Source organism: Cucumis melo, chromosome 3, assembly GCF_025177605.1.
Source record: "Cucumis melo cultivar AY chromosome 3, USDA_Cmelo_AY_1.0, whole genome shotgun sequence".
Lineage (NCBI taxonomy): Eukaryota > Viridiplantae > Streptophyta > Magnoliopsida > Cucurbitales > Cucurbitaceae > Cucumis > Cucumis melo.
In genome coordinates this window covers 23,311,193-23,324,904 of record NC_066859.1, presented here as the reverse complement: position 1 = coordinate 23,324,904, position 13,712 = coordinate 23,311,193, and the positions used below count along the sequence as shown (strand labels likewise).

The window sequence follows — 13,712 nt, the reverse complement described above, 5'->3', positions numbered from 1 at the left end:
TAATGGCTGCCTCAGTTGTCACATCTGCCATCATGACAGACACTACTTCAAGGTGTGATTCTTTATCTAATAAATTAGAAGCAAGCGCAGAGTTGTTAAACAAAGGATTCTCTCTGATGATGATCTCGCCTTTAGGAGATTATATCAATTGTTTCCAACTTTTGTTCTTGAGGATAGAACTTTGTTCTTGTTCTTGCATGCTTCTCTTTTTTTTCTTTTTTTTTTGAAAAGGTAATATTATTATACAACAACAAGGAGGACCTCACAGTCTGAGGTCAAGGCAACAGAGCATAGAATGCTTACAAAACAAAGATAGACACCAAGCATAACAAAAGCACAGACAAAAAGTACATAAATGTAAAAAAAAAAAAAAAAAAAAAAAGACAAATAGACAACAAACTCAATATAGTCCCACAAAATAGGGAAAAGTCAACATAACAGGAAAAATAGGAAAAACCCCACAGCCTGGGGACAAGCAGATAAAACCAAACAAAAGAACAAGTTAAAAAAGAAGTTGAGCATCCTCCCGCCAAGAGCCAGCATGAGCACGAATACATATACAAATAAGGTGGAAAAGGACATTAGGATCACGAGCCTGACCACCATGGAGACGATGATTCCGCTCGTTCCAAATAAAGTAAATAGTTGCACACCAAAGAACGCGCCACAACTTCCTCCTTACACCCTTCCCAATACCCTGATGACAAATCCAAGACAACTCAACCTCTCAATGCTCAATCCTATGAGAGGAAGCCATAACCCAAAGAACCCGAGACCAAACATCCCCCCGAACGAACACGAAAAGAACAAGTGATCGCGAGACTCCACACCCCCTAACAAAGAATGCACGACATCGATACCGAACTATCCCACCTATGCAATCTATCTCTAGTGTCCAACCTATCTTTAATGGCCAACCACGCACAAAAGGAATGCTTTGGGATATTCCCCCGACCCCACAATAAACCAACCCAACGAACCCGACCACCCCTAGGACGAATAGCTTCCCATGCACTTGCAATAGAGAAACCACCCTGACGACCAGGAACCCAGACTCATCTATCACTAACACTAAGACACGGACTAACCGCCTGAACCCTATCCCATAAATCAATTAACTCCATAGACACTCGCGGCCATTGCCATTCCCCATCTGGGCCAATAAAATCAGAAAGTCTAGCCTCCCACCGACTTGCCGCATCATAAAGCACCCTTTCCCCAACCTGCTCAAGAATGGGACCCCCTGCAACCACGGATCAAGCCATACTCTACATCTACTACCATCTCCCACCTCCATCCTCACATATTGCTTCAACCTCTCCCACTTACGTAAAATAGCCCAAAAATACCAAGACCGACCCACCCTACTTTTCTTTAAGTGACTCTGGGTGACAAGTCCAGTGTAAGAGTCGTTTGTGACTGTAGCTTTGGATGCAACTTTTTTTAGTACATTAGCTTATTTGTAGATTTGGATGACGAGAAAGAGATGAGAGGTAGAGATGTCCCATTGGACGTGCCAATTTGTTCACACGAGATTTCTTGAGAAATTTGGAACTTGTGTTGATGTTGTATTTATGTTGATTTGTTGCGATGTGGTTCGATCTCTAAAATTTGATTCTCTGATTCTCTCTCGACTAGATGCTTACGCTTGATTTGAGGAAGCGAAGCACGTGCTATTCTTGGAGTTGAAGTCTTGGAAGAAAGCTCGTATCTTCAAAGGAGCTTCAATCTTCGAGGGTGTTCTTGAAGTTTGAGTCTTGAAAGGTGTCCTTGAAGTTGGAGTCTTGAAAGAAAGCTTGTATCTTCAAAGAAACTTCAATATTTGATCTTCGAGGGTGGTCGACTTCAGGAGTTAAAAGTCTTCTATCTCTCTAGAATTTTCTTTAGATGTTTTGGAGTAAAAAATTTCTCTCCTCACAAATGAAGAGAACTCCTCTATTTATAGAGTTCTCTAATGAGCTTTTATGAACTTGGACCTGGTCTGGTCCATGGACCATAGCCATAGGCTCAATCACATAGATTTGGGTCATGACTAAATTAAGCTTTTTTTTTTTTTTTTTTGTTCAATTGAATTTTAGCCCAAGTAAATAATATTTAATTGAATCAAAATAATTATTTAATTCAATTTTCATAATAAAGACATGTGACATCATTAGAATTGTCCAATTTGTCTTCAAATTTAATTTGGGACACATGCCAATTTTTAGTTAATCCAAAATACAATTATTTTAGTAAATGACGTGACAATTTGTAATTGGTTTCAAAATTTCTTATTCAACAATAATTTTTTAATTTTCTTGTTTATGAAAAATTGACTAAGATTTTAACTATTACATATAAGAATAAAAATTAGATGGTTACGAAACAAAAAAAGTCTTATATTAATTATCTTTTTGAAAGATAATAACCGACTACTTTTTTTACTTTTCTTTTCAAAAGTACACATTCACACGACACAAAAAAATCTCCATACTTTGTCAGATCGGCGTCATTAACCAGTTGGAAAATCTCAATTCCCATAAATATGATCTAGAATTCAATCACATCCGACTTACAATTTTGTTAAGCATCATAACAACTATATCTTGTATAACAATTATAGCCAAAAGCAACTAGAAAAGTGAGAATAATAATTAACCCTCCTTTTGATCTTAGAATATTTGAATCTTCAAAGGGTTGAAATGTCAAATAGACTATATATTAGTAAACTTTCTTTTCCCAACTTATCCAACTCTTTGTTAGGAGGGTAAGTTCGAATCTTATATATTTTTGTTGTTTGTAATATTTTCAAATAATACAATAAATTTAATCTATTATAAATGAAGTGGCCATTGGATATTGTTATAATTGTATCATTATCCACAGTATATCTGAAAATTATAAATAAATAAATAAATTTCAAACTTCAAATTTAAGGTCTACAATTTCAATGATGTCAATATCACCATGTCTTTAGAAATAATATCTCATAAGTTGGGGTAATCAATGTATAATAATTCATAATCAATAAATACAAATATGCGTATACTATCAAAAATAATAATATCAATAGTTTATTATTGACTTTTATAGGAACGATCATATGGTCTTTTTCCAAGTTTTACGTTAAAATTATTTCAAAATATAGGGTTTTCAAGAGACCGTTTGGTCTAAAAATTATTACTTTTAAGTTGGATTAGGCTAACCTAACACTTGTTTGGAGGAAGGGTTACCATAATCTTAGTTTCAGGGTTATCATAGCCCCTCTTCCATATCTTTTATTCTTCTTAAATTCTCTTTTAACTTCGTATAACTATATATCTTTAATAGTTTTATTATTTTATTTCTTTTTTAAATTTTACTATTTTATTTATCAAATGTCATTTATTTTTATTTAATTTAATGATCTTAAAAGAATATTATTTTTTAATTTATTTTATATATAGAATTAATTTTATTTAAATATTAATCATGATTAGTTTATACATTTTAGTCCTCATATTTAACTTCTTTTTTATTTTTTACTTTTATTATTTCATGTCTTTTATTTGTTTTTATTTTTTTATTTATTTTTCACATTTTTAAATATTTTATTTTAAAATTAATCTATCTATATCTAAACTATTTTTGATAAATTTAATATAAATGAATTTCTAAAAATTTGTTTTATTAAATTTATAAAAAATTAAAACAAAATAATATCAGACGATTTAATATTAAATTAAATAACTTTTGAATCCTTAAATAACCTAAAAAAATGTATAACAAATATTTTGAAAAGTACTTATACTTTAAACGTATAAGACATTTCTTTTTTAAAAAAAATTAATTTAATGGCGAGATTTGATTTAAGATTTATTTCAATTAAATTTTGAATCTAAAATTTTTACCAAAATTTACCTAGTTTCTTTTTCTTCTTCCTTATTTTATATTTTCATTAATTCATTATAATTTTTATGTTAAAAAGAAAAATAAGAATTTATTCGATCATAATAATTACTTATAAAAAGTAAAAAAAAAAAAAAAAAGGTCGTATTTAAAAAAATTAAGACAAATTGTTTTACGAAAACTAAGACGATTTGATAAATTAAATATATGAAATTGTATTAGATTTAGAATATGAATTTTAAAAATATGTATTCTTTAATTGGTTTATACGTAACAATTACGAAAACTAGAACGATTTCATAAATTAAATATACAACCTTTGCGTATTGGAGTTAAAATATGAATTTTTTAAAAATTAATAATTTATTCCCGCATAACAATTATGTAAAAAATGTTGAAAATGAACGTCGAATTTAAAAAAATTACTGGAAATTATTTTACGAAAATATGACATTATGGGAAATCAAATATAAGAAATTTGTGTATTATATTTAGAATACAATTTTTTTAAAAAAAATTAATGATTTATCTGCATGTAATTGTTGTAAATGGATGTCACATCTAAAAAAATTATTTTACGAAAATAGGATAACTTGATAAACTAAATATACGAAACTTGTGTATTGAATTTAGAATACGAAATTTAAAAATGTATAAAAAAATAAATTTCATAACACGTAATTTTTTTCCCAAATACATCTTATCATAAAGCAATTATAACACTACTTCCATAATCCTGCCACCAAACAACCCGTAATCCTGCCACCTACATACATATACTATCACAACATTAGGTTTATAACATTAGTTTTATCATAACACTAATACTTTATAATTTAATATTTTCTCCAATCAACCCGTAAAAGTACGAGCTTAAAGAAAATTATTAATGAAGTTTCCAAGTTTGGATACTCGTATGTAAAAATAATATGGCTGATTTTAATGAATAATCAATCGGCATTGATTCTTGCAATATAATTATATATAATCATCAAATAAATAAATAATGACAAAGTAATTCGATGTATTTTTGTTTTTGTTTTTTTTTTTTTTATAAAAAACATGGTGGAAAGATTTTATGAAGATAATTAATTTGTATGTTAATTGAGTTTGGTTTGTTTTAATAATTATATATCTTAATTTTGCTTTTTAATAGAAGTAATAGTCTCAATTTTACATGTGATAATTGCGTACCAAACACGTTTTAAAAAACAAATGTGAATTTTTACTACTTTTATATAAATAGTACTTATGTATATCATATATTACCACCTTTTTTTTTCTTTCTTTTTTGTGAGGTGTGCACAAATAATATAAAACACGAATACATTAATCAATGGAAATTGTAGTGACACAAAATGAGATGTATAAAATGGAATTGTTTGAAAAAAGTGAAAGTGTTATTTCAAAAAATGAGTTAATCCGTGTAAAGGTTGAAAATTTAAATTTTTGATTTTTTTTCCTCCATAAGTATATAAATTAAATTCAGTTCATACATGATAAAGTATATATAATATATTTTAAAATACGTAAGTAAGTTAATTAGGATAAGTATCAAACGAATAACTAAAATAAACAAATTTTTATAGTAAGATTACGAAGAGAAGAATTTCATTCTATCACATACTATAAAATGATCAAAAAAGACTATTCTTTTGTTACGAGATAAATAGTTTTAACTCTAAGGTGCAACCTTAATTATTTAAATTGTCAAATCTCAATTATTATTAGTTTAGTTTTTAAAACTTTTAATAAATATATTTTAATAAAAATTAATTTTCATAAATATGAAATTAATTTCATTCTATCACATGTTATAAAATTAATTCTCAAAATATTTACGATGAGTTTAACAAAATCAAAAAGTCCGCTAAACAAATTTTTTAAATATTATAGATTTGTTCTTCTTTTTCATTGTTTCCTTCTCTTCCTCTTGTGTTTTTCTTTCCATCATTGTATTATTTGGTTCAAGATTATATATTAAATATAAAAGATGTTAAAAATACGATTGTTTAGTCAAATCTGAACGATTTCATAGCTAAAACTAAACGATTGTAATTCCAAATTTAAAAATAGGGATGAATTTTTTCCGTTTCGAAATTGTGTAAATATATTTGTATTTGTGTATAGTATCAAATTGTTGAGTGAAGTTTTGTTATGCTGTAGATTATTCATATTTATTTTATGAAATGTTTGTTTGTTCCACACATGACCAAAATCGGGTAAAAATGAAGTCAACTCCCAAAGAAACTAATCTCTATATAAACCCATACGGTAACAATAATAATCAAAATCTCCACATACAATATCCCCAAAAGTTATATATAAATTTTTTAAAGAAAGAGTGATAGAAAAACCTTTAACATGGAGGCTACCGGGAGCGGCAGAGCCAGGGACCGCGGCGGAAGTTCATCAATGGAGATAGAGCGTCGTTCGCTGAGAGCAATTACGACCTCCTTCTTCGTCGAAGTTCTAACCGGACCTTGGTTCATGGTATTCGCTTCATTCCTAGTCATGTCCACCGCTGGAACGCCGTACATGTTCGGCCTTTACTCCGGCGCCATAAAATCCGTCCTTGGCTACGACCAGAGCACTCTCAATCTAATTAGCTTCTTCAAAGACCTAGGCACAAACGTGGGAATAATTGCCGGACTAATCGCGGAAATCATGCCACCGTGGGTGGTTCTGGCGATCGGAGCAGGGATGAATTTCGTGGGATACTTCATGATTTGGCTATCGGTGACGGAAAAAGTGGCGGCGCCGCCGGTGTGGCTGATGTGTCTTTACATTTGCATAGGGGCGAATTCGACGTCGTTTGCGAATACAGGGGCGTTGGTGACTTGTGTGAAGAATTATCCGGCGAGAAGAGGAGCGGTTTTGGGGATTTTGAAAGGATATGTAGGATTAAGCGGTGCAATTATGACGCAGTTTTATCATGCGATTTATGGAGATGATTCGAAATCGTTGATTCTTCTTCTTGCTTGGCTTCCGGCGGTGATTTTGGTGGTGTTCTTGAGGACGATTCGGATTATGAAGGTTCAACATCGGCCTAATGAACTCACAGTCTTTTACAGGTCACTTACTACGATGATTTCATTCTTCAAATTTAATTTTTTTGTTCTTTTTCAGAAAGAAATATCTTTCCAATATAGGATTCAAAATGTTATATTTTGGTCACTAAATTTTGGGTTTCAAATTATGATGGTCGTGTTCGTGGTTGGTTTTTAAAAATTGTTTCTTTTTTCTCTTCAAACTTTTATCATCGTTTTCATTCTCTCTCTCTCTCTCTTTTTTTTTTTTTTTTTTCTAAGTTGATTAGTTGAATTTTTAGTGGTGTTCGAAAAGCAAAAATAAATTATAGAAGATGGATTTTATTTCCGTCACGGTTTGACTTGATCTTTCGAAATATTACAATAAAGCAAGGTATGTATTTGTTCTAATTTGGTCTTAAAAACTCTGGGATTTACTTTTTAAGTATTGATTTTTTAGTAGTTTATGGTATTAAAGTCTACCAATTAATTTGGAACATACATTAATTTTCACTTATTTATCTTTTATTTTTAAATTTAATCAAAATTTTACTATTTAATTATTTTAAATTGAATAATGGAAAGTAAAACATATAAAATAATGAAATTTGTGAATAAAGAAAAATTAAATCTATAACTTAGAGATAAAAAGTGGATCATCTTACATAAAAGCCATCTTCAAAATTTATTAGACAAAAAGTTGCTTTTTTTATTACAAAGTTGAAAAATGGAATATAATACACTACAAAAAGATAGATACGCCTTTATATTATTGTTATAAACTATAAAGGGTAATTAGAATGGATAACAATTGTTAGAATAATTATTAACTATGTAGCAACATTTTAAAAAAATTGCAAATATAGCAAAATCTATCGGTGATAGACTTCTATCGTTGATAGACTCTTATGGTTTATCAGTGATAGACCAACATTTGCTACATGATCTATCGATGATAGACTCCTATCATTGATAGATTTTGACAAATTTTGTTATATTTGCAAATTTTTTAAAATGTTGTTATATATTTAATTATTTTGAATATAATTGCTACATTTGCAACTATCCCAACTATAAATTATGGTAAGGAGGGCAGAGTAAGAAAAATAATAATAAAAAAGTGTTTGCAATGTTAATAGATATATAAAAGAAGTACCAAAAAAGAGAATAAGTACCGACAGAATTATTATTATTATTATTATTTAAATTACAATAGATGGATATTTGGAGTCTCTTGTTTACTAGTTGAAATTGAAATATATGTCCTAATCTGCTAGCTAAGCTGTCTCAGACTCTCAACTCTCAAGTCAACGACATTTGTTAGAATTTTTATTTTTTATTCCATATTTTCTTTGAAAATTAAAAATTGTTTAGATAAACGTTGATTTACACATATGCAACAAAACATAAAAAGTTATTGGGACCATTTGGTTCAATACATTTCTTTCTCTTTCCTTTTATAATTTATTTTTTTCCGTTTCATATTGTTATCGTTATTTTATATATATTCTCACTTCATCTTATTTGTGATTTTTTCATTATTCTTTCAAATTTTATTTCTTCTTTATTCTAGAATTTATTTCTTCTTCACCTCTTGTTTTTTTTCTTCTTAAAATATTGGTATACGATCGATATTGGTATACGATCCTATACCAATATCTAAACAATTAGTTGTCTATCCCAAATAACAGATCGTGTACCAATATTTAAATGATTAGTTGTTACTTCAAATAAATAGAGGTAGACACGTTTTTTTACGTGTGTGATCGAAAATTTTGTATTATTACACATTGTCGACCTCGACTTTTTTATTTTTCAAAATTATTATAATAGTTTGTAAATATTTTACCACTTTATTCTATTTTTGAAAAAAAAAAAAACTTATTATAATTTTTTCCAATTTCGTTACCCTTGTGATCATGCTTTGTAATTTTACAAAATTATTTACTTTTACATTATTTATTGAATATACTAACTTTAATTATTTAATTATTTAATTAATGTTTCTGTTTTTCTAAAAAGATTAAATCTTATTGTTGGCAGATTCTTGTACGTTTCTCTTGGTCTAGCCGGATTTCTCATGGTGATGATCGTTCTTCAACAAAAATTCAAATTCTCCCGCATCGAGTACAGTTCCAGCGCCGCCGTCGTCGTCTTTCTCCTCTTTTTGCCCATCTTCATCGTCATCGCCGAAGACTACAAATTCTGGCGCGTAAAACTATCTCAACTCCTAAATCCTTCTCCACTCACAATCATCACCCAAAAACCAACACCGCCGCCGCCGCCGCAAAACCTCGAAACCTCCGGCATATCCCCCGCCGGGAAGCCAACGTCATCAACGCCGTCCTGCTGGACAACCGCCCTGAAGCCCCCTCCAAGAGGCGAAGATTACACGATTCTACAAGCGCTCTTCAGCGCCGACATGTTCCTCCTTTTCCTCTCCACCGCGTGCGGCGTCGGCGGCACTCTCACCGCCATCGACAACCTCGGCCAAATCGGCGCTTCTCTACAGTATCCTAAACGGAGCATTAGCACGTTTGTATCATTAGTAAGTATTTGGAATTACCTAGGGCGCGTAGTTTCGGGTTTCACCTCCGAAATTTTCCTCACCAAATACAAATTCCCTCGAACCCTAATTCTAACCTTAATTCTCCTCCTCTCCTGCGTCGGCCATATCCTAATCGCCTTCAATCCTCCTGGCGGCCTCTACTTCGCTTCAATCGTAATCGGATTCTGCTACGGCGCTCAATGGCCGATTCTATTCGCCATAATTTCAGAGATCTTCGGCCTCAAATACTATTCCACGCTTTACAATTTCGGATCCGTTGCGAGCCCAATCGGGTTGTATTTTGTCAATGTTCGAGTCGCTGGACATTTGTACGATGAGGAGGCGAAGCGGCAGTTGGCGGCGTCCGGGATGAAAAGGATACCCGGAAAAGAATTGAACTGCGTTGGTGTGAATTGCTTTAAAATGTCGTTCATTATAATCACCGGAGTTACGTTGCTTGGTGCTCTGTTCTCGTTTGTTTTGGTTCTTAGAACTAGAGCGTTTTACAAGACTGATATTTATAGGAAGTTTAGGGAGGAGGTTGAAGAAGATGAAGCTGGTGGAAATGACGTCGTTTCGAGTAATAAGTAAATTAAAGGTGGCTTATTGTTGGACATTTTGAATTGGATCCATCTTTGTGAATTCGACTCCGATCACTAGATATATAGTTTCTAAAGTATTTTTTTAAAAGAAAATTAATAGTTAAACGATGGAGTGAACTTTGCTCGATGCATCTACGCAGCAAAGTATTTTGCTCATTTTTTTGTTATATTACTTTAATTAAGTTGTAGTTATTGTTGTTTATCATTTCATCTTGTGTAATGGAACTCTTTTTTACACTATGAAAGTAGCTAATCTATCTACGTTTGTTTTAATTGAAATTAGAATATATTTCGGTATTCATGTTTATATGGATAGAATTGAAGTCACGTTTTAAAGTTTAATAGAAAAAAATACACTATTTTGGGCGGCTTGTATCGACCTCCTTAAGTCACAAAAGTGATTAGTGAAGAATGTTACTATTTCGTTTCATACATATAAGAGAACAACTTTGTTTCAACCATGAGAGAGAGTGTGTGGCAACAACTATAGTTTGAATTATATGATAAGAACAAACGAGATGGTTTGGACCCTAATTACGTTTTGGTGGAATGGGCTCATTTGAAGGTCATCATCTTTTTATTATTAATTTGTTACATGTTTACTATTTCATGTTCAAATTAAAATAGTTTACAACTTAACCGCGTATGATAATATGCCAAAATAAATAATATACATATAAAACAAATTATTATAACCCACAAACTACAATTAAATTTCAATATTAGTAACTACTATGTGAATGGAGGTGATGACAACACAATTGTGTAGACAAAGGTGATAATTAGATGAAAGAGAGTAGGGGAAAAAAAGACGTCTCTCAACCCCATAAAATTAAATAATGTTAAATTATTAAAATTTGTCAAGCCAACAAGTCGTATCGGTCCATCTATTTCATTTGTCAATGGTCGATGTCACATAATAGTCACAATTGTTGCTCTTGAAACGTCAAAACCAAGCAAACACCGATTACAAACTTAAATATATATACATACACACATTGATATGTATAGCATGCAAAATTAAATTATGTTTAGTCTTTTTCAAGGTATGTCGAGTTGGTTTCCAAATTAAGAATAATAATAATCCAACGGTGTAACATCCCTTCTCAATTCATCTACTTGAACCGAGAGAAAATACAACAAACAAAAAGAAAATGGCAATAATGTTAAGGGTGACATTTGATGCCTATAACATAATGTTATCGTTCTGCACGAACTTCCCCTCTAGGTACGTAGCTTTACACTAAGATGCATTTAGGATTAACTCTAGTTAGATACCAAGTACGAATAATGTGATAGATAATCATAAAAAACAATGAACTCAACACTTTATTAAATTGATAGGCTTAGACCACCCTAAATCGATCCATCAATCAACCAACCAATGGTCGATTTGTTCTCTTTCATGGTCTTAGCCGTTTTAAACATTTAACAAATCAACCAACAGTAGTTTAGTTGAAAAACTGACTTCTACCGACTGACCCTCACTCTTGAAATTTGGAAATTTATCGTAGGCTTAAAGAAATGTGCGAGTCATTTGATCTCTTTATTAGGACTAAAATTAACTTAATCCGTGGAAATGACAAGTATAAGAATAGAAAATAGAAAAATAGCAAACTATTTTTTTTTTCTTATGGCTAACTGATTTAAATATGTTATCACTTTTTTAGGCCAAAATTGCCTCTCCACGGATGAGAACTGTCTAGATACAAATACAGTGTATTTCATGAGATCGAAAAATTAAATAAAATATCACATATCCAATTAGAGTGTATTTGTAAGCACACCCCCTTATGATATATAGTTATTAACTAAATCAAAAAACTATTATATTCTTTTGGAGATCCTTAAACATATTCAATTGGTTTCAATATCCTCTAATTATTTCGATTTTTACCTTCAAATTAATGAAAAATAACTTCACATATTTAAATTTTTCACATATTTAATTTTTAATGCAATAATTATAAATTCAAAACTATATAATGCAGTAATTATTTATTATCATAAAAAAAATAAGAAATTAACGAAAAAGATATTCAAATCTTCTTTTTTAAAATTTTGGAATTATAACATTCGAAAGTGAATACGTCCTAAAATAATGGCAAAGATAATGTAATAATTAATTATTATTAACAAAAACATTAAAAAAGTAACGAAAAATCATTTAAAAGATTCAAATTTCAAAGCCCACGTAAATACCAATCATTCCCTAAAATTGGCAAATATAATGCAAATAGTTAAGTTTAATTTTAGATTCAAATCTCAACCCTTCCTAAAATCATGCCAAATACAATACAAATATTAATTATCTAAAAAAAATGCGGAATTAAGGGAAACGAAATTAAAAGATTCGTAAGACCATATTGACAATCAACCGGAATGCTCATGGTCGCAGAAACGTAAATTTGAACAAAGAACGTAGTAAAGGATATTGTTTTCGAAATTTTAACTGCAGAAATCCAACGGAAGGTTGAAGAACGAACACAATGGTATAAACGATTAGAAGGTTGAAGATTGATGGAAAGAGATCTGGGAACGGTTTCGATGAAAAGCAATTGGTGGTGCAAAGCGATTAAGTGGGGAGCGATTTTAAAAGTTCTGGTGAAAAGCAATTAGTGGTACAAACTGATTAAAAAAGGAAGGTCGAGCGTATCTAGAGAAGTAGAGTGGTTGCATGCAGAAGATGTGATGTTTTATCGAAGATGGTTTCTTTTTTGGGGAGAAAATTTAGAAGAGTGAAGGGAGTGCATAGTATATATTAATTATAGGGTATTTGTGGTTTTTTTTTTACTATTGTATTTAGGAATCTATATTGTTAATTAGGTAGGGGCATTTAAGGCATAGTTGTCCCATTTATTACGTGGAAATTAATTGTTTTGCTATTTTGACAATTTAAAAATAAAATTGTCATTTATCCAAGGTAAACCTTATATTTTGCTATTCTTCTTATCGCCCCTATCTTATATTTGCATTTTCTTTTAAAATTTATGCAATATAAGTAATTAAATTAGGCCAAAACGACATATTTAAAAACAGTCCATCTTTCAAAGTAATGGTAAAAAAACTATCTCAATTAATTCATTCACTCAAATTATAAGTTTAATTAATTTAAATAGTAAGTTTCACATGAAATTAGTCAAACAAGATCTAAAATATTATATAAATGGATACCTCTATAAAAAAAACGAAATTTAATTTGATATAATCCAAAAGTTTTAAAATGTAAGGTAGAAAAAACTACAAAAATCATCTTTAAACCAGAATGAAAGTTAAACTTTCGGTAACAATAATTGAACCCATAAAAAAGTGTTAAAATTTGACCCAAACTTATAACTATTGTAAAATTTGGACATATGTATTATATAAATCGGAAACTATCAAATTTATATAACCAAAATTTCAGGAAAATTTTCACCCTGACGTGACGAGGGACTGTAAAATATCTTTTGAAATGAAAATTCCTCTTGCTCAAGAGACTCTCCAATCCATTTCCATGGTGTTTTGCCATTACATTTTGTTATCCTCACCTAGGAATGCTTTGCATTTGATTTAATGTCGTTTTACTTCGTTTCCATAGCTATTTCCCTTTAGTTTCATAGAATTTCTGGTGTTTTGCGGTTCTTGTTCCGTCTTCTGCAAGCAACAGAGAAATATCTTGCGAAG

General features: G+C 30.5%; 1 protein-coding gene across 1 annotated transcript; it reads left to right on the top strand.

Annotated features, from left to right (window-relative positions):
* The first annotated feature begins 6,145 nt into the window (after nucleotides 1–6,145).
* LOC103496460 (uncharacterized) lies at nucleotides 6,146–10,325 on the top strand. The gene is made up of 2 exons (XM_008458315.3): nucleotides 6,146–6,941; nucleotides 8,940–10,325. Exons 1-2 carry the CDS (start codon nucleotides 6,232–6,234, stop codon nucleotides 10,033–10,035), a joined length of 1,806 nt encoding a protein of 601 aa, XP_008456537.2. The 5' UTR covers nucleotides 6,146–6,231; the 3' UTR covers nucleotides 10,036–10,325.
* Nucleotides 10,326–13,712: the final 3,387 nt, after the last annotated feature.

Excerpts from the sequence above, each read along its gene's own strand:
- LOC103496460 (XM_008458315.3), top strand. The coding sequence starts at position 6,232 with ATGGAGGCTACCGGGAGCGGCAGAGCCAGGGACCGCGGCGGAAGTTCA. Across the intron at positions 6,942-8,939 it reads GAACTCACAGTCTTTTACAG|ATTCTTGTACGTTTCTCTTG; the intron begins GTCACTTACTAC and ends TATTGTTGGCAG.